Source organism: Dipodomys ordii, unplaced genomic scaffold (assembly GCF_000151885.1).
Source record: "Dipodomys ordii isolate 6190 unplaced genomic scaffold, Dord_2.0 Scaffold3, whole genome shotgun sequence".
Taxonomy (NCBI): Eukaryota; Metazoa; Chordata; class Mammalia; order Rodentia; family Heteromyidae; genus Dipodomys; species Dipodomys ordii.
In genome coordinates this window covers 2227265-2247836 of record NW_012267219.1, presented here as the reverse complement: position 1 = coordinate 2247836, position 20572 = coordinate 2227265, and the positions used below count along the sequence as shown (strand labels likewise).

The 20572-nt window shown below is 45.5% G+C and overlaps 1 protein-coding gene across 1 annotated transcript in view; it reads left to right on the top strand.

The window, feature by feature from the left end:
- Window positions 1-5679: 5679 nt before the first annotated feature.
- Myo1a (myosin IA) overlaps window positions 5680-20572 on the top strand; it is a 19026-nt gene continuing 4133 nt past the window's right edge. The window contains exons 1-21 of the mRNA XM_013020068.1: window positions 5680-5793; window positions 6279-6394; window positions 6660-6754; window positions 6977-7081; window positions 7244-7290; window positions 7405-7468; window positions 7939-8037; window positions 10559-10662; window positions 10780-10927; window positions 11372-11490; window positions 11591-11677; window positions 13879-13944; window positions 14081-14185; window positions 16103-16165; window positions 16367-16567; window positions 16720-16946; window positions 17291-17491; window positions 17606-17699; window positions 17957-18106; window positions 18201-18269; window positions 18575-18661. Coding sequence (XP_012875522.1) covers window positions 5680-5793; window positions 6279-6394; window positions 6660-6754; window positions 6977-7081; window positions 7244-7290; window positions 7405-7468; window positions 7939-8037; window positions 10559-10662; window positions 10780-10927; window positions 11372-11490; window positions 11591-11677; window positions 13879-13944; window positions 14081-14185; window positions 16103-16165; window positions 16367-16567; window positions 16720-16946; window positions 17291-17491; window positions 17606-17699; window positions 17957-18106; window positions 18201-18269; window positions 18575-18661 — 2361 coding nt within the window. The remainder of the gene's footprint in view (window positions 5794-6278; window positions 6395-6659; window positions 6755-6976; window positions 7082-7243; window positions 7291-7404; window positions 7469-7938; window positions 8038-10558; window positions 10663-10779; window positions 10928-11371; window positions 11491-11590; window positions 11678-13878; window positions 13945-14080; window positions 14186-16102; window positions 16166-16366; window positions 16568-16719; window positions 16947-17290; window positions 17492-17605; window positions 17700-17956; window positions 18107-18200; window positions 18270-18574; window positions 18662-20572) is intronic.

Below are 20572 nucleotides of genomic sequence, written 5' to 3'. Positions count from 1 at the left end.
ATCATGGACTTTCCTGCCCTGGTTGGCTTTGAACCACAATCCTCAGATCTTCTGAGTAGCTAGGATTACAGGCATGAGCCACCAGCACCTGGCTCTAAAAGCTTTTTAAAAGTTAATATCTCTGGTAGTGAATTAATAATAAAAGTTAATAATAAAAATATCTCTGACTAGTGAATTGTTCAAACTTCTGCCCTCTCAATGTTACCAGAAATCAGTACCAACAAATTTGGAATGATCATTATTGTCTTTTTTTGTCAGATTTATTGAAGTGTAGTTTATATAATAAAATTTATCTACTTTAAGTGTATAGTTGTACTGAGTTTCCAAAAGTAAAGTCAGGTGTAAAACCACTACTACAATTTTGATAAACATTTCCCTCATCATAGAGCTCCCTCATCCCACTGGATGGACTAAGCATCTCCCCGACACCCCTGGTTCTGGGGAATCACACCAAGGCCTTGCGCATGCTAGGACAAACACTACCACTGACTACCCAATCAGTCCTGGACTAGCCATTTCATTTGTGGACTAAGAGGGTTGTTTAGAAATTGGCCAGAGGAATAAGTTAACAAGCTCTAGTTACTCTAGTTTTATGTGAAAAGCAGATTGTAATGCTGCGCTTTCCCATCATGCCTCCTCCCTACCTAAGGGTACATGTGGTACTGAGGTTTGAACTCTGGACACAGCTTTCTGTGTGGCTCTACTGCTGAGCCATGCCTCCATCCTCCCAGAGAGGCTTTGACATATCTTGAAATCCCACTTAACTTGGCTATGTATGTCATACCTTGTTAAGTTAGTATGACCCCTTATTCAATTTTTCCCAGGACTTCGCTAGTTTCAACACTCAAATTCACACTTGGAAGTGGGTTGGAACCCACTATGGGTTATAGTTAGTAGCCAGAGCTGTGATGTTCAGGACATTATTTTATGGCCTAAGGTTGCCATCTTGGTTTAGAGACTTCTATGAATAAATAGGAGGCAATCCCATGAATGAATTGTTAGGCACAGATAAAGCTTAAGTTGCTACAGATTCCTGGCCAAGAGAACATGAGATCTAGTTTCTGCCAGATTTTCAGTGGTATGACCACAGGTAAATTCTTTTTTCTCATTCTCATCCTCTGTAGTCACTCTGCATTTGATATAATGTTGCACTCAAAGCCTTGTGCTGGGATTTCTTTTCCTTCCTTCCTTCCTTCCTTCCTTCCTTCCTTCCTTCCTTCCTTCCTTCTTTCCTTCCTTCCTTCCTTCCTTCTTTCCTTCCTTTCTTTTCCTCTTTTTTATTTTGTGCTGGTCCTCGGTCTTGAATTCAGGGCCTGGGCACTGTCCCTGAGCCTCTGTGCTCAAAGCTAGTTGAGCTACCACTTGAGCCACAGCACCACCTCTGGCTTTTTCTGAGTAATTTATTGGAGATAAGAGTCTAATGGACTTTTCTGTCCAGGCTGGCTTTGAACCAAGATCCTCAGATCTCAGCCTCCTGAGTAGCGAGGATTACAGGCTTGAGCCACTGGCACCAGGCTTGCTGGGATTTCTTTTGCTCATGGCCTGTGTTCTACCAATAGAGCCACACCTCCAGTCCTATGAGATTATATTTTGATGTAACTTGCACTCAGCTTTCTCTTTCTCTTTTCCTTGCTTTCCTCCCTTCAAATACATATAATAAATTATGTAAAGGCAGGTTGATAATGGAATTGCTGATGGACCGGTTTATGCCAAGTGCTTCTGCTAGCGCAATAGAGCTTGGACCTTCAACCAAGCAGAAGTGGCTGAGAGCTGGAAAATTGCGTCTCTATCTTAGTTAAGTATCTGTAAATTACCTAATTTGTTCTTTGTGCATGGCTGGGAGAGAGGATGGTGAACAGAGGGGAACTGCTGTTCAGGAATTTTCCTGTCTAGATGAGGAGTGTTTGAGAAATTGGATTTCATAAGTTATTTGTCTTATAAAAGAGAGATTTTTTTTTCCTGCTGGGCTAAAACAGTATCTCAGGGTCTTATTCAGTATCCTAATACTGAAGGATTAAAATTAGAAACCTCAGACTTGGGCTACAATCTATGGCAAACTTAGGGTCAGGAAGCTGTATTCTGTTCCTAGTTCTGACATATGCTAGTTGTGGAAATAAGGGCATGTAACAACTGTAACAACTGAACCAGGTGTTTGCCTCTAATTTTCCCTTTGGATGGAGTACGTGCATTGCCTGCTCACAGGGAGGAGCTGCTCATTGAGACAGTACAAGGAGAAGCTCAAAGAAACTGGGACATCCATACAAATGGGAGGTATTATCACCACCAAGTCTAGTCTTTGGGTCTTTGTGACGAGCACTGATTGACGGGGGAAGAGCAGGGGACAGGATTTGGAAATTTTGCTTAGCTCTCCAAGTAATCTCATTATCCTCAGACTCCCAGTAAACTAGGAAAGGTAGGTTTAAGGGAGGTGCTATCTCTTTCCTAGGAAGACACCTTAGACTGCCTTCCTCCTTGGCAGAATTCCTGACCTTAGAAAAATCTTCCTTGGTGATAAATTCTATTCCTCCTGCTCTCATTTCCCAATTTTTTGGAACAGTTAAAGTCACCCACCCTGACTGAGCATCTCAGATGTGTGAAGGGTTAAGTGAGCCACACCCTCAGCAGGAACAGCCCCGGACTTTGTGCTGAGCAGCCATCTCTCTGGTCTCCTGGCCTGACTTGGCACAGGCAGTCTGGGCTGGAGAAGGCAGAACAGAGGAAGGTCAGAGGAGTGGACACTGGCAAGCGGAGGGCAGCCTGGATTCCCCAAACACCATGGACAGCTCCCATTAACTAAGACCCTTCACCTTGGCCTTGGGGATTTCTATGTCTCCTTCCTGTCAAATTGGGATTTCATCTCCCATTCTTCAAGGGACGCTGAAGTTACATCCTTGTTCCAGTGTTTGGTAAGTCCTGCCTTGATCTGTCACTACTCTTTCATACTTCAAGGTGTCCCGTTTGGAAGTCTGTTTCTATTTCCCCTTCCCCTTTCCCAATTAATCCCATTCCCATTCTTCTCAAATCCAAATCCAAAGATGCCTTCTCCCAGCCAACTCTGACTTCTCTCCCTTCCCGGCTAAGTTGCTTCAAAGACTTGGTCTTTCAAAACGAATTCTGAAAAATGTGAGAGAACAGTAGTACCTATTTCATGGGAATACTGTAAGCATCAAATGAATTAGTATTTGCACAGGGTTTAGAGCCCTGGCTAATTGCTACATGATTTCTAGTGATTGCTATTATCAATATTCTTACTGCTTCCTTGCAGGAAGTCATTGGAGCTTGGGAAAGGAGGCTGAGTGCGGGGAAAGAAACCTTTTCCCACCTCTTCCCTCATCTTCCAGTGTTGCTTCCTCCCCTCCCCTCCCCCACTGAGGTCTAAAGATGGAGGAGAGACTGTGTGTCTCTTTTATTCCTGCTTGGGAGTGGCATTGACCATTGTACTAATGCTGCCCTGTACCCAGCCACCCTGCTTACTCAGATCCACTAGAAAGAACGGGGTGAGGGAGTGGGAGGAGGCTGGACTTCCTGCTCAGGAAATACTTGCTATGTGTGTCCTGCATGGGGCCAGCCTTTCAACCCCTTCTGCAGCCGTCCTTCTGACCCATTCCCACCAACTACTAAAAAACTGGGTGTGTACCTCTGGGCAAAGTCCACTCCTGAAGCGTACGGGAATAGGTATAAGATCTGGAGGTAGAAAAACAAGGGCAGAGATGGCCAACATCCAGAGGCCCTGACAGTTGGGCAAACAAACTACACTTTTATTTCCTTTTTAAAAAAATGTTCTTATTAGCATGTATTGTACCAAGGGGTTTTGTTGTAATAGTTCCATGCATATATATAATGTACTTTGATTAAATTCATCTCCTCTGTTACTCTTTCTCACCCCACCCTACTTTTAAAAACAATTTTAATAGATTTCATTGTTCTATTTCATATATATGTATGTAAGTGTAAGTAAAAATATAAGATTGTAGTAATCATATTCACAGCCCTTTTACCCTCTCTTTCTTCCCACTGGGTCAAACCCACAAGCATGAGAAAGAGGTGGCCTTCCAAGTACAAGAGGCTTTTTTTTTTTTTGCTTTTGTACCACTGTTATGAGACTCTTGGAATACCTGTGAAGCAGCCTTTATTATCTCAGAAGATTGAAAACGAAATACTTCATAAGTATATAGGAATTATAAATGGTACAAGTATAAAATTTATTGCATTAAGATACATCATATAAGCTGGGTACCGGTGGCTCATGCCTGTAATCCTAGCTGCTCAGGAGGCTGAGATCTGAGGATCTTGGTTTGAAGCCAGCCTGGGCAGGAAAGTCCATGAGACTCCTATCTCCAATTAACCACCAGAAAACCAGAAGTGGTGCTGTGGTTCAAAGTGGTAGAGTGAAAGTTTTGAGCAAAAGGAACAGTGTCCAGGTACAAGCCCCAGGACTGGCAAAAAGAAAATACATTATATAATCTGTATGTGCAAGTTTCTTTGTTTTTATAACTCTACTGGTGCAAAGGGGGTTTTAATGCTCCAGACAGCCCACTTCCATTTTCTATGGGGATTTCAAATCTTTTTTTCTGTTTTCTTTTTGTTGGTTGTGAGACTTGAACTCTGGGCCTGTGCACTGTCCCTGAGCTTCAGCTCAAGAATAGCACTCTACCACTTGAGCCACAATGCCACTTTCAGCTTTTTCTGTTTATGTGGTATTGAGGAATCAAACCCAGGGCTTCATGCATGCTAGGCAAACATTCTACCACTAAGTCACATTCCCCAGCCCTGTTCTGCTACTTTGAGCCACAGCTCCACTCCAGGTTTTTAGGTGGTTAATTGGAGATAAGAGTCTCATAGAACTTTCCTGCCCGGACTGGCTTCAAACCAAGACTCTCAGATCTCACCCTCCTGAGTAGCTAACATTACAGGCATAAGCCACGGGCACCTGACTGTTCTAATGTTTTATGGATGACTCTTGCTTTCTGACTTTTATGGATGACTGTGTTTTCAAATCCATTGCCTTATTCAATCTCCATTTAAAAAAAATGAAGCTTGCAAATTAACTATGTAACTTAAGGAGGGGGGAATGGAGGAGAAAAGAAGGGGTGATGTTGACAAGAAGCATTGTACTCATAACCTGATTTGTGGAATTGTAACCCCTTTGTAAAGACTACTTAGTAATAATAATATTAATAATAATAAAGAAAAAATAAAGCTAGAAATCAAAGGAAGAAAAGATCTCTGAAAGAGCTCCTGCTAGAGATATGGGGGAGTAGGGGTTAGGTGACTGAAATAGAGGCTGTGGGAGGTAGAAGGTTGAACAGGAACACAAAGCAATCGGGGAGTCTGGAAACTGGCCAGAGCCTCTGAACAGGAGGAAGGAAGCTTTCAATACCTGGCTGCTGCCTAAAGCTTGGCTCATACTTCCCTCCCAAGCTTGTTCTCTCCTTCAAGCCCATCTCCTTGCTGCTTACTGATGTGGTCCTTCCCCAGATAGGCAGAGACAAGTGGTCCTATCCCACCCCATCCCACATTAGGGAGTGGAAGACTCCTCTACCTCCCTATTGGTCTGGCTGGCCCAGAGGCTTTTGTAGGTAGGGGACTCCTCTTGGTCCTTCTGCCCTCCTCTGCTATGTTGAGCAGATGTTAGCAGTTTGTCTTCTTTTCTTCCTAGGATCTCCAACTCCTCTGGACATGCCGCTATTAGAAGATACTGTGGGAGTGGAGGACCTTGTCCTCCTGGAACCCTTGGAGGAGAAATCTCTGCTTGAGAACCTTCAGCTTCGCTATGAAAACAAGGAAATTTATGTGAGTGTGATATGGGTGACCAGGCTCTGGGCATGTCTAGAAAGCTCACATCTCCAAGCCGGGTGCTGGTGGCTCATGCCTGTAATCCTAGCTACTCAGGATCCTGTAATCCTAGCTACCGAGGATCACAGTTCAAAGCCAGCCCATAAAGCTATGTCCATGAGACTCCAATTAACCACCAGAAAACTGGAAGTGGTGGCTCAAGTGGTAGAGCTCTAGTCTTGAGCTGAAGAGCCTAGAGATAGCACTCAGCCTCAGAGTTCAAGCCCTACAACTGACCAAAAAAAAAAAAAAAAAAGAAGGAAGGGGAGGAAGGAAGGAAGGAAGGAAAAAGAAAAAAAGAAAGAAAGGAAGGAAGAAAGAAAGAAAGAAAGGAAGGAAGGAAGGAAGGAAGGAAGGAAGGAAGAAGGAAAGAAAGTTCACACCTTCACCTTCACCATTCATGTCCACCTCACTCATTTCCTTCACCCTCTTCCCTTTTCCAGACCTACATTGGGAACGTGATAATCTCAGTGAATCCCTATCAACAGCTACCCATCTATGGCCCAGAATTCATTGCCAAATACCAGAACTATACTTTCTATGAGCTGAAACCTCATATGTGAGTAAAGAAACCCAGGGAAGGCCGAGAAGGTCCCATCTTTGTGATGATGAAGCATTCCTATTTCTCTTATCCCTTTTCCTAAAGAGAGCTCTCCAGCTGTGCCCCTAATCCCCTGGCCTTCTGGAGGCTCCTCACTAGGCCTAGCCCTTCTTGCCTAGTCTGTCCTGTGTGCAGAGGGTAGATGAACCCAGTGCTGGGGATTGAGTAAAAGGTGGTACGTGGGGCTGGCTCATGTTAGTCATTGCCTACTCCTCCTTTCAAGCTATGCCTTGGCAAATATGGCATACCAGTCACTGAGGGATCAGGATCGAGACCAGTGTATCGTCATCACAGGCGAGAGTGGCTCTGGAAAGACTGGTGAGACACCTGGCTGGGGCAGTCATGAAGTCAACTCTGCAAAGCATCTGCTTGTGTCTGTTCCAAACCAGGCCTAGCCTTGTCCCAGGCATCAGCATTTGCTCCTTAGTTTTTCTGAGTTCTGAGGGTATGGTCTGAACTGCTGGGGTGCAGGGAATTGAGGAGGGAGGAGGGTGGTGTGTGTCCGGTCTGGTTGGGACTCCTTGAGTTTCTTGTGCACAGAGGCTAGCAAGCTGGTGATGTCCTACGTGGCTGCTGTCTGTGGGAAAGGGGAGCAGGTGAATTTGGTGAAGGAGCAGCTGCTCCAATCAAACCCAGTGCTGGAGGGTGAGCATTTTGGCCTCTGCCCTCTCCACTCTTCCTGCCCCTGGTCCCCCGGAGTCTCTCAGTCCTAGACTCTCCTCCAAAATCACTGCTTCCCATGACCTCCCTCCCCTAGAATCTTATGGTCTCCACAGCCCCCTCACTTCCCCTTCCTGATCTCTGCAGCTTTTGGCAATGCCAAGACCATCCGCAATAACAACTCTTCTCGATTTGTGAGTGAACACATTTCCAGTCTTGGGGCAGGGCGGCTGGGAGGAGGCGTACAGAACTTCAGACAGGGAGATGAAAAGAGGTGGGAACAAATCCTTTCTCTGGTCTCTCTGAAGGGAAAATATATGGATATCGAGTTTGACTTCAAGGGAGCCCCCCTCGGTGGTGTCATCACAAACTGTATGTGTTTCCTTCACATTCCTCACCAACTCTTGCTTGTTCTACCTGACCCATGATTTCCCTTTCGGCTTATCCAGTGTGTTTGTGTTTGTGTGTGTGTGTGTATGTGCGTGTGCATGCATGCTGGTACTGGGGCTTGAACTCAGGGCCTGGGTACTGTAGTTTTTCATTTAAGCCTAGTGCTCTACCATTTGAGCCATGCCACTTCTGGCTTTTTGGTGGTTAATTGGAAATAAGGATCTCAAAAACTTTCTTGCCTGGGATGGCTTTAAACTGCAGTCTTAAAAATCTCAGCCTACTAAGTAGATAGGATTATAGGCATGAGCCCCTGGAGCTCGCCACATCTACTTTTGAAAAAAGGAAGAGTATTAGGACTCCAGGAAGCCTCCCAGTAGAAACACCAAGGTTGAGGTGGAATTAGAAGGATCTGCCTGATGTCCCAGGGAAGTTATTTTCTAATTCTCTGTCAGATCTGCTTGAGAAATCCCGAGTGGTGAAGCAGCTCCAAGGAGAAAGGAACTTCCATATCTTCTATCAGCTGTTGGCTGGAGCAGACGCACAGCTGCTGAGTACGTGCCTGCCCTGGACATGTGAAAAGTCTCCCCAAACTCCATTCCACCTACAGAAACCCAGACCACTCTGAGGCCCTGCAGCCTCCTTCTTGAGGCCACCCAGACTTCTCTGTGCTTATATTCCCCATCAGGACCCTCACGACCCATTATTAGGTTTGAATCTCCCAAGTATTCTGTTCTTGTCCTTTGATGGGACTGACATCCAGGGACATACCTTTCTTGTTTTATTTATTTAGTGAGTTAGTTAGTGCTGGTACTGAGGCTTGAACTCAGGGCATGGGCACTGTCCCTTAGTGATTTTGCACAAGGCTAGTTCTCTACTACTTAAGCCACAGCTCCACTTCTGGCTTTTTGGTGGTTAATTGGAGATATGGATCTCATGGATTTTTCTTACTAGGATGGCTTCAGATCTCCATTCTAATCTCTCATCTTCCTGAGTTTCTAGGATTATATCGCTAACCAGAACCTGCCTAGGGCTATGCCTTTCTTGTCTCCTTGCTGCTCTCATCTCCCTGTCCTGTCTGGATTTCTCTTTTGTCTGCTGGCTTCAAATATGAAATCAATCATCTATCTTCCTTCCTACTTCCAGTTTGAGTGGCTATAATGAGAGTTCAGCAGGAAAGCAGACAGGATGTTATAAAAGTGTTTAAGAACTTCCTAGGAACTCTAGTTGCAGCTGTCCTGGACCTGTATCTTCCTTGCTGAGGACTATGTTCCTGGCTTTCTCTTCTTAAATAACTCTCTGAACATTTCAGCCACTCATTCATTCATCCATATGCATCTCTGATCAGTCATTGTGCTAGTCTGTTGGTACACAGAGTTGAGTAAGTCATGGATCCTGTCCTCTAAGAACTCAGATTTCTGGAAGAGCATTTCAATGCAAGTGTGATTAGTGCCAGTAGGCCTGTGCAGGTGGCTAATGAGCAGAAGACATGGAGACCCTTACCTTATTCTGGAGAAGAGCCCAGGCCAGACTGGAAGCTGGACTGGCTAAAGGTAGCTCTCAGTGATGCTCACTACAGGGGTCCAGTGGGACTTAGGCCTTGCCAGAGTTTACAGTTCAATCTCCTCTCCAGTGTGAAAATGGGTTTCTGGCCCCTAAGACTGTCCCTTTGATTTTTTTTTTTTTTGTTCTATGCTGAACCCATGTCTAACTACTTCCTTCCTGCTTGAGATCTGTGTGGGTCAAGAGTCCCCACAGGTCATTACCTTGACCTTGTTAGGTCAAAATGATGTTCAAGGTGATGCTCAATTTGTTGAAATCATAGGTTCTAGAGTCTATCACCTGTCAGTTTAAGCCAAGTCTGAGGTTTCCTTGGTATTAATATCCAAAGGATTTCTGACTCATTCTCCCTTCAACTTAGCAGGCTCCTGTTTCAAGATTTGTGTGCTTAATCTGGGCATCTAACGTGTCTCATGCCTGTATTTCTACCTATTCAGGAGGCTGAGATCTAAGGCTCGAGCTTTAAAGCCAGCCAAGACAGGAAAGTCCATGAGACTCTTATCTCCAATTAACCACTAAAAAGCCAGAAGTGAGTCTATGGCTTAAGTGGTAGAGCACTAGCCTTGATCAAAAAAAGCTCAGGGATAGCTCCTAGGCCCACTGTACAAGCCCCACAACTTGCACAAAAAATTTAAATAAATGAAAATAAGGTTTTAGTGCTAGAGGAAACTGCAGTTAAACTACAGTTTGAGATATATTCCATGATCTCAAGTAATTTGCTTACGAGATAAATAATACCCTCAAACTCCAGGATTAGACAAGTTCTTCCTATCATAAACACTTCTGAATATTTCCTTGATGCATTTATTAAAATAAAAGATCCTGCTTGTTAGCCAGGCATGTGGATTATGGAGATGAGAAACAGTTCCAACCGACAACTTGCTCATTTGTGGGAGAGATAGAAAAACCAAGCCCTACCTCATGTGATAGGGGCTGGGATAAAGATTTACCACACAGGGGGATGCAAGACCATTGATTGAGTTCAGTCCTTCAATATCAAAGGAAGCATTCCACAGGAGGTGTCAGGGCCAGGGAACAATTATCTCTTACTTTGTTGGTACCTAATGAACAAACAATGAATCAACCCAGACTGAAAGTGAGTTAGGTGCTGAGGCTGAAGTGGGTGTGAAGCACTGAAGTCTGAGCAGGATGAAGAGGGTTTTTTTTCTTTGTTTGTTTTACTGTTTGCATTATTTAGAACCTGGAAGGTTCTATCTTTTTTCCACTTGGATCCTGGAGGGGTTCAATAAAGCTTTTCTTTCATAGTTGTTGTGGAGAAACTCCAAGTGTGAGTACCCAAACCCTAAACTACTTAAAATTGAGTCTATCATTGTAGAAATTATTATCTCCTAATCCAAAAAACAGGGGAAGGACTTAAACCAAAAATGGTTCCTTTGATTAAAAGAATGAAGCCCCTCAGAGCAAGGCTGTTGAGGTGTGAAGGCTGGGGTGGAGAGGGTGGGCAGGCAGGGGAGAGCAGGTACTAACCTTCTTCCTCCATTTTGACCTTCCCAGAGGCCCTGAAGCTTGAGCAGGACATAAGTTGCTATACCTATCTGAACCCTGAGGTGTCCAGAATAGGTGGCATGGATGACGCCTCCAACTTCAGGGCTGTTCAGGTGGGTGCTCAGGGCAGGGCAGGCTTGGGTTCTTAGGCTCTTCCCCAAGTCCAAGCTCTGGCTTTCAGCATTGGACCGGTACCACCAGCTCACTTGATATCTGCTATCTTTCCTAAGAGGGCAATGACCGTGATTGGGTTCTCAGAGGAGGAAATTCGACAAGTGTTGGAGGTAACTGCTCTGGTGCTGAAGCTGGGGAATGTGGAGATGACTGACGAGTTCCAAGCCAATGGGATACCAGCAAGTGGCATCCGTAACGGGAAAGGTTTGTGGCATCCTGCCGAAGCTCCACCCTGAGTCTCCTATTTTGAGTTCTTGTACCATGTCTAGTGTAACCAGCCTCACTCTGATCATTCCTATGTGGCCCACTCCTGAGGTCTTCCCTTGGGAAGCATTCCTGGTGAAGCATTTTGGAACAAGATTTTCAAATTTGATAGACCTAGGTCTGGGACTTCTCAGCCTCTCAGTTGACTCTTCTACAGTGGGGGTAAGCACATTATCAGGAGAGTTAGAGAGTGCGTAGTAAGTGCCCAGATCTACCTACTCTGCAGCACACTTTCAGCCCCTATTCTCCTAGGGCTGTTAATGTAGTCTGAATCAACTACAATGACTTCCCCACCAAGACCGGTGGCAGTTCCTTATCAGACTTTCTCTCCTACCAAGATAAGGACTTCTCTTGATACCTCCTTATATTTCCTCATCACCTCAGGTATTCAAGAGATTGGGGAGATGGTGGGTTTGAATTCTGAGGAACTAGAGAGAGCCTTGTGCTCAAGAACCATGGAAACAGCCAAAGAAAAGGTAGTCACAGTATTGAATGTCATCCAGGTAAGAAAGGTCCTGTCGGGACTGATTTTATCTGTTTTGTGGCTGTCACAATAACTAGGTAACACATATCCCTCATCCTCCAACTGTGTCCCCCACTCAGGCTCAGTATGCACGGGATGCTCTAGCTAAGAATATCTACAACCGCCTCTTCAACTGGATAGTGAATCGAATCAATGAAAGCATCAAGGTGAGCCCTCTTTCTCAATATTCTCTGCCTTTCACCTTCTCACCCTCAGCTCCTTCCTTGGTTTCTAAGATTAAACAGAGAGAGGAGGATGGGAGGGAAGGTATCTTCTAGTCGTTCCTTCTAGTAGTAAGTTTGAAAATCTGATCCATTTATTTCTCAGCCATGTCATCATTCAGTTTCACAAAGATGCTGAGCCCCAGTTTCTTTCTTTCTTTCTTTCTTTTGGGTCCAGTCGTGGGGCCTGAATTCTGGGCCTGGGCGCTGTCCCTCAGCTCTTCAGCTCAAGGCTAGCGCTCTACCACTTGAGCCACAGCGCCACTTCTGGCTTTTTTCTTTTTGCTTATGTGGTGCTGAGGAATCAAACCCAGGGCCTCATGCATGCAAGGCAAGCACTCTACCACTGAGCCACCTTCCCAGCTCCTGAGCCCCAGTTTCTTGATAGACATGATCACTAAAACAAAAAACACTAAGGCCCACCTGCTTCCCAGAATTGACTACAGATCGGATTAAAATGATGCACACAGTTGCTTAGGTATACATCCAAGAGAACTGGAAACAGGTATCTTCACAGAAACTTGTATACAACTATTCATAGAAGTATTATTCATAATAGATCAAAAGTTAGGAACTACCCATGTGTCCATCAGATGAATAGGTAAGCAAACTGTGCTACAGAGTACTATTTGGCAATAAAAAAGGAGCAAAGTTCTTATATATGCTGCAGCACTGATGCCTTATATATGCTGCAGCACATTATGGCTGTCACAAAAGACCAGCTTTTATATAATGCTGTTCATATGAAATGTGAAGTATCAGCAAATCTACAGAGCTAGGAAGTAGATCAATGATTGTCAGAAGCTTGGGGAGAAGGAAAGGAAGAGTAGCTACTAATGGGGATAAGATTTCTTTGGTGGAGGGCTGGGAAGGTGGCTCAGTGGGAGAGCGCTTGCCTTGCATGCATGAGGCCCTGGGTTCGATTCCTCAGCACCACAGGAAAAAAAAAAGCCAGAAGTGGTGCTATGGCTCAAGTGGTAAAGCACTAGCCTTGAGCTGAAGAGCTGAGGGACAGCGCCCAGGCCCAGAGTTCAGGCCCCACGACCAGACCCCCCCCCCCAAAAAAAAAGAAAAAAGATTTCTTTGGTGGAATGATGAAACTGCTCTGGAATCAGGTGGTGGTGAAGGTTATATAAACTTCTTGGTTAGTGTCACCCCCTTTACCCTTCCCCCTCTCTCTCCCAGTTCCTCCCAGCTCCTCAGTTTTCCTAGTTTCATAGGCTGTGCATTGAATATTATGACTGCATTCTCCCTCTACTTCCTCTCTTTATATAAACTTTGGATAACTTAAAAAAACCCACTGAATTATACCTGGTATATAAGTTATATTCAATACAGCTGTTATTTATTTATTTAAATTTTGTGGAATCCAACTCCAGGCTGCATGCCTGTGAAATATATGCTTTGCCACTGAGCCATCCCCTTAATTCCAATAAAGCTGTTAACAAGCAGTTATCTACAAGAAAATGGCATCTATTCAGAAGGTATCACTGAAAGGTAGGGGCTGAATTGAAGATGAGGTAAATGCCTTTTCTTTCTGCAAGCTGATTATTTTTATCTGTACAATGGGAATAAATACCTTATAAAATTACGAGAAGCTTATTAAATGGCATGGATTTAAAAAAATATGCTACAAATATTAGGAATGATTGTTATAGTTTCTTTTATTTTTCTGAGTACTGCGCCTTGAACTTTGGGTCTCATGCTCATGCTTGGCTTTTTCAATCAAAGCTGGCACTCTACAACTTGAGCCACAGCTTCACTTCCTGCTTTATGCTGTTTACCTGGAGATAAGAGTTTCACGAACTTTCTTGCCCAAACTGTCTTTGAACTTCAGTCCTCAGATGTCAGTCTCCTGAGTTGCTAGCCTTACAGGCATGAGCCACTATTATCCTGAGAGGATTTTAATGTTTTCTAGCCTCAGACCGTGGGAACACCATCCTGGAATCTATTTACATCTCTCCTTCCCTCCTTCCTTCTTGCTTGTCCTAGAAGAGGAAGAAGAGCAGACACTGTGGCTTCTTTTCAGCTCTGTCAAGCTCACTTTAGCTCTGTTTGCACCTCTTCTCACATCATCTTCACAAGAGAACCCTTGCTGGGTGTGCCCACGGAATCTGTTCTAAGATTTATCCTTTGATTTTCTTTAGGTAGGCACTGGAGAGAAGAAGAAGGTTATGGGGGTCCTGGATATCTATGGCTTTGAAATACTGGAGGTGAGAGAGCCTTGCCAAATTTTACCAGCCTGCTCCCCTAGATTTTAGGGGATACAGGCTCACAGGTGGAGGTAAGAGAGGGGGCTGTGAGGGGAGAGAGGTCTCAGGTGAGTTGGTCTCTCTCTTTGATCCTCAGGATAATAGCTTTGAGCAGTTTGTGATCAACTACTGCAATGAGAAGCTACAGCAGGTATTCATAGAACTGACCCTAAAGGAAGAGCAAGAGGAGTACAAGAGAGAGGTAAACCATGTCTTCTCCCTGCTCACCTTCTTAAACCACCCCCAGACGTATACCAGATCTTCCTTCCTCCTCCATCACAACTTCCTCTAAATTGTCCCCAAATGGAACACAAAGGACAAAGTTGCCATCACACAGCTGAGCATTCAGCATTACTAAGTAGCCAGGACGTTCTGCTCCCCAGCCTCCCACTCTAGGCCAGGCCAAGCAGATGACAGATTGATAGAAGGGTGTGTGTGAGGAGAGTCCTGACAAGAGTGAAGTGACAGCTGTACTTGGCCTATGGCAGACTGTGAGCCAAATTTAGAAGGGATATTTCTCCTGGGCTTGGCACCCTACCACATCTCTGACTATGCCCTTCTCCAATATCTCAGAATCTTTTGTCTCCTCCAGGCACTAGCTGATGTTGCTGTCCCCTTTTATAGCACCCTGAATCCAGACTCCTTCACAGGAAGTGCTCTTGGCTCCAAATTTCCACACTCTTTCCCTGATTCAGTGCAAACTTCAGTTGTCTATGGCTAGGTGTTACTTAGAAAAGCTCTCTGATTGAGCTAATCCCACCGGAAGTGTTAGTGGCAGAGAGTCTTACTCATTAAAACCCTTCCAGGGATGTTCCCTCATGTACTCTCAAGAATCTGTTATGGCAATATGGCCCCAATATTTTCACAATTTAAATTCTCAAATAGATAATACATTCCGATGTTCCAAGATTCAAAGAACTTACAAAAGTACACAGATAAAGGTCTCTCTCCTACCTCTGCCTTCAGCCTCCCAGTTCCCTTCTCTTCCAAAGGCAAACTAGACTGGGCCTTCTTCCGGAAGGTCTTTTGCAGGTGCACAAGCAAATATGTAAATAAAATTTTCTATAAAGTTTAGACAAAGGCCAGTATATGTGGTCTGTTATGGACCTTATCATTCATCACTTAACAAGAGCTCTCCCATATCAGTATCTAAAGATTCTTTTCACAGCTACATTGTAAGGATATCATATTCATTTAACTGGTTGAGGTATTATGGGATGAAGTGGGAGGGAAACTTTTTCTCTAAGGGTCAGTGAAGGAGAAAGAAAAGCAAAGTTTACACTTCCCAGTCACATTTGGGAATAGCCCCAGCCTGAGACACCTGGAACCTTGGGAGCAATGAGAAGCTATCCTGCCTGTGGACCTCGTGTTCAGCATGTTCTCAGAGCAGAGAGCAATTATCTCTGGGTCAATTGTCATCTTTTGTACAAAGCTTTTTAACAAAATGATGTAATGCCAAAGTATGGTGTGAATCAGTGGTTCTTAAAATGTGGCCCTGGACCAGTGGTGTCAATATAATTTGGGAGCATATGAAAAATGTAATTTCCCCAGCATCATCCCAGAGCTGCTGAATTAGGAAGGTGAGGTAGGAAGGAAGACTCCCGCCAATCTAGGTTACAGTGAGTGCATTGTGATGCATTCTTAAGCTTGAAAATCACTGATGTAGATAGAGCTCTGGAGACACATCAAATTGGCTAATTACTTGAAGAGAAACTCTTTCATGCATTATAGTTTTATAGTTTATTATCAGAGTGGTCATCTGCTACATCCACCTGGGTCCCTCCCCAGTCCCACACTAGTGTTCTGTCTGTGCCAACCTCCACTTGACACATTACATTTCTCTCTGGCTCTATTCCACCTACAGAGCTTTCTGCATTGTCTCATCTTCATTCACAGGTGCCCTGGTTCCCCACACATGTCTATTTGCCCATGTCACAAAATTTCCCACCCATTTTGGAGGAATGGATTTTTTAATAGAACCAAAACAAGGATCCTCTGAACTATGGGATTTTCTGATGGTTCTTTGTAGTGAGAGTGGCTAAAAGGAAGGCTGGGTCTGATGAAGTCTTTGGAGACTTGACTTGGACTTGCCCTTGCAACTGATGTCTCCCCTTACCAGGGCATAGCGTGGACAAAGGTGGACTACTTTGATAATGGCATCATCTGTAACCTCATTGAGCATGTGAGTGATCTTTCTCTTCCCTCTGAAAATCTCCCTTTCCAGACTACCCAAACATCCTTCTTCTGTTTTTCTCCTCCCTGCCCCACTTGGTAAAGATGATAAAGGAGAAAAAGGGCAAGAGCAGGTTGATGAAGCAACAGCGAGAATGTGTACATCTTGAAAGACCAGATGTATGTTGCACTCATCTTGTTCTTGACCTAGAACCAGCGAGGCATCCTGGCTATGCTGGATGAAGAGTGCCTGCGCCCTGGAGTGGTCAGTGACTCCACTTTCCTAGCAAAGCTGAACCAGCTCTTCTCCAAGCATAGTCACTATGAGAGCAAAGTTACCCAGAATGCCCAGCGCCAGTATGACCACACCATGGGCCTCAGCTGCTTCCGTATCTGCCATTATGCAGGCAAGGTAATTGTAGCAGGGCTCAGGGCAATGACTAGGGCCAGGACACAAACTGAAGGCAGTGGGCAAGATGCTACTAAGGATACTTTAGAATGCAACTGGGAGGACCAAGCAGAACAGGACCATGGGGTCTCCAAACCACAGATATTCCTCTACAGGTAACATACAACGTGGCTGGCTTCATTGACAAGAACAATGACCTGCTCTTCCGAGACCTGTCCCAGGTCATGTGGAAGGCTCGCCATCCTCTCCTTCATTCCTTGTTCCCTGAGGGAAATCCCAAGGAAGCGTCTCTCAAGCGCCCTCCGACTGCTGGGGCCCAGTTTAAGAGTTCTGTGGCCATACTCATGAAGAACTTGTATTCCAAGAACCCGAACTATATCAGGTGACAAGCTGGGCACACAGGGGAACATGCTTCATGTCTGATGGCATGTGCCAGGTCTATGTGCTGTAGAACATGTCCAGAGGAGTAACTCTGGAAGAGGGTCTTGGAGGCCCATTCTTACAGAAAACAGAGGCCAGTGAGGAGCTGAGTAGCCCAAGGCTGGGAGGAGAAGCATTAGGCTAGTAAGTAAAATTGGGAAGGCCAAGGGGTGAGATTCCGCTTTGACTGAAAATGTCTAGTAAGGGAGCAACTGTGTACAGATTGGGGTATGGAGATCAGGATAGGGTCTACCAGCAAGGTATCCACTCCTGAACCCCTAAGCCTTTCCCCCACCCCCTTCCTAGGTGCATAAAGCCTAATGAGAATCAACAGCGGGGTCAGTTTTCTTCAGAGCTGGTAGTAGTCCAGACACGGTACTTGGGGTTGCTGGAGAATGTACGGGTGCGCCGAGCTGGCTATGCCTTCCGCCAGGGCTATAAGCCCTTCCTGGAAAGGTACCGACTGCTGAGCCCATGCACTTGGCCTTACTGGAATGGGGGAGACAGGTAAGACCCAGTGGGCTGAAGCCAGTGGATGGATACTTAGGGAAATGAGAATTATGTTTCTAGGGCTGGAAGGACATAGGGGCTTTTCAGCAGCTTTCTCCCATCTGCCTGTAGGGAGGGGGTCGAGAAGGTCCTGGGGGAACTGAGCATATCTTCAGAGGAGCTAGCCTATGGAAAGACAAAGCTCTTCATCAAAAGCCCCAAGACTGTGAGTTGGGGAGAACACATGTGTGGGAATGGGAGGAGTCCAGGACCCACATGGGGAAGAGGCCGGAGGGGAAGAGAGTCTCTGGAATAGGGAGTGGATGGGAAATCTCTGCCCCTGGGAACTGAAGGCTTGTTTCCACTCTGCCTTCTTCAGGGCAGAGGGCATCATCTAAGATGCTGGCTAAGAGAAACTGCAGTCCTGCGGGCTACAGGAAGAGAGAAGCCAGCTGTTTCTCCCCACGCTTCTTCCTTCCACAGCTTTTCTACCTGGAAGAGAAGAGGCACCTGAGACTCCAGCAACTGGCCATCCTCATACAGAAGGTTTACCGAGGCTGGCGCTGCCGTACCCATTACCAGCTCATGCGGAAGAGTCAGATTCTCATCTCTGCTTGGTTTCGGGGTAACAAGGTGCAGTCAAAGTCCCATTCTGTTTACTCTTATTACAGTGGGAGAAATGGTTTGGGATGTGGATTTTTCTACCAGGCCCAATCTTTTCCTACAGCAAAAGAAACACTATGGGAAGATGAAGGCATCGGCATTGCGGATCCAAGCTTTTGTGAGAGGATGGAAGGTAATGAGGAGTGGCAGAGGAGTTTCCTGTCCACATATGACCCCTTGTGGGTGGTGCTTGCTACTGGGGGTGGGGAAGCCTAGAGGACTAAGACCTACCAACACCCTTCCTTGAGGATGGCCTGTGTGTGGGTGTGGGATGAGAAGACTTGTACGTGTGCATGGGTGTGCCTGGGCCTGTGCTGTAGCTGCCCTCCTTTGGCATTTTGTCTGACTTTATGCCCTCCTTCCCAGTCTGTTTTAGGTATGGTTGAAAAAGTGGCAGAACCTCATCTAGAATCTGTCTTTTCTTTTTGTTCCTACCAGGCTCGTAAGAATTATCGAAAATATTTCCGGTCAGGAGCTACCCTCACCTTGGCAAATTTCATCTACAGGAGCATAGTAAGTACTTGGGTTAGGATGGAAAATGGAGAGGTTGAGGTGGTTGGGACAGGTTTGGGAAAGGAAGAGGTGACCTGAAACTCCCTCTGAGAATTTCTCCAATCCTGAAAAGAGGGGATGAAGCAGCAGTTTTGGGGGAGCAGACCCTGGAGTCCTTGGGGTCCAGGACAGACTAAGAGAGCATTTTAATTTGAGTGGACACTGCCAGCTGGCATCCTGAAGCAGGAAGGAGTCTTAGCACTCCCACCATCTTGGCCATGGGCAAGTAGGCTGGAGGAGAGTTTGAGGTTGAGCATTTAACAGCTATAGGCAGAGGGATAACTGTCTAACCTTCCAAGATCCACTTTGGGATGAGTCTAGAGGAATCCTATCTTCCCTCTATTCCCTCTGAACCCACAGCAGGCCAAGGGAGGAAATTAATCAGGTAGGACTTCTCCCAATTCTAGAGGACTTAAAGTGAGAAGGAAGAAGCTAAGCCTGGGCTACACATTCAAACTGTGGGCAGCTTCTAGCGGAGGAAAAGAGAGTCAGAGAAGAATGATTTCTGGAGATACCTATCAGCCAGTAAGTGCTTCCCAAGATACACTACTGGGGGAGATCAGTGAGGCCTTAGGAAAGGGAAGGGAACAGAGGGAGGAGCAGGGCTCTGGCCAAAGGACTGCAGTATGTTATAACTAACCCCCACTGATGGCATCAGACAGCTGATAGGACCCACCATATATGGGCCACCATGAAGAGTCAATGTTCTTTTTTTTTTTGCTGGTCCTGGGGCTTGAACTCAGGACCTGGGCACTGTCCCTGAACCTCTTTGTGCTCAAGGCTAGTACTCTACCATTTAAGCTGTAGCGCCACTTTAGGCTCTTTTTTTTTAGTAGTTTATTGGAGGTAAGAGTCTCACAGGGACTTTTTCTGCCCAGGCTGGCTTCATCCATGATCCTCAGATCTCAGCCTCCTGAGTAGCTAGAATTATAGGTGCGAGACACCAGCACCTGGCTACGTGTTCATTCTTAAATTTTTATTGTAGTGTTTATTTATTTAGTGATGGTCCTGGGGCTTGCTCAAGGCTAACACTCTACCACTTAAGCCACAGCTTCACTTCTGTGTGTGTGTGTGTGTGTGTGTGTGTGTGTGTGCGCGCGCACATGCATGTGTGCACTTAATGGAGGTGTCAAGGACTTTCCTGTCCTAGCTGGCTTTGAACTGTGATCCTCAGATCTGAGTAGCTAGGATTACACATGTAAAATTATCTTTAAATAGTTGTATAACATTTTGAGTACAATGCATCTTGAGGCACTTTCATTTGAGCCCTTGGCTGTCATCAGCAATGCTTGATCTTTCAGCTGACTTAATGAATGGGAGGCCTGAAGCTGGGACCCCATTGCTTCCCAGTTTTTGCTTCCTCCTCGGTTCCCCAAGGCAAGTTCCTTCCTCCAAAACCTCCTCCTGTCCTGGCCTCCTGTCCCACTGGCTCCACTGTGTCTGCCATTGCAGTATACAGGCTCTCTTGCTACATACCTGAGACCTCTAATCTGATTTTGTGCTTGTCTCCTGACAAGCACCTGGATTTTATCAAGTAGCTGCTGAATATCAACGTAGGATCCCCATAGAAACATGCAGGGGGCTGGGCACAGATTTCTTCCTCCAGTACTTCTGACTAGTCCATAGTTTGCCAAAGCCTTGCCTATATCTGAGGCTAGGGCAGTTAGCTTTTCAACACTTTCTATGTGCTAAGTTGTTCTCATGTTTAACATTTTTTTTCACCTGCCCTGGGGTTTAAACTCAGGGCCTGGCACTGGCCCTGAGCTTCTTTTGCTCAAGGCTAAAGCTCTTTTTTTTTTTTTTTTTTGGTTGGTCGTGGGGCTTGAACTCTGGGCCTGGGCGCTGTCCCTCAGCTCTTCAGCTCAAGGCGAGTGCTCTACCACT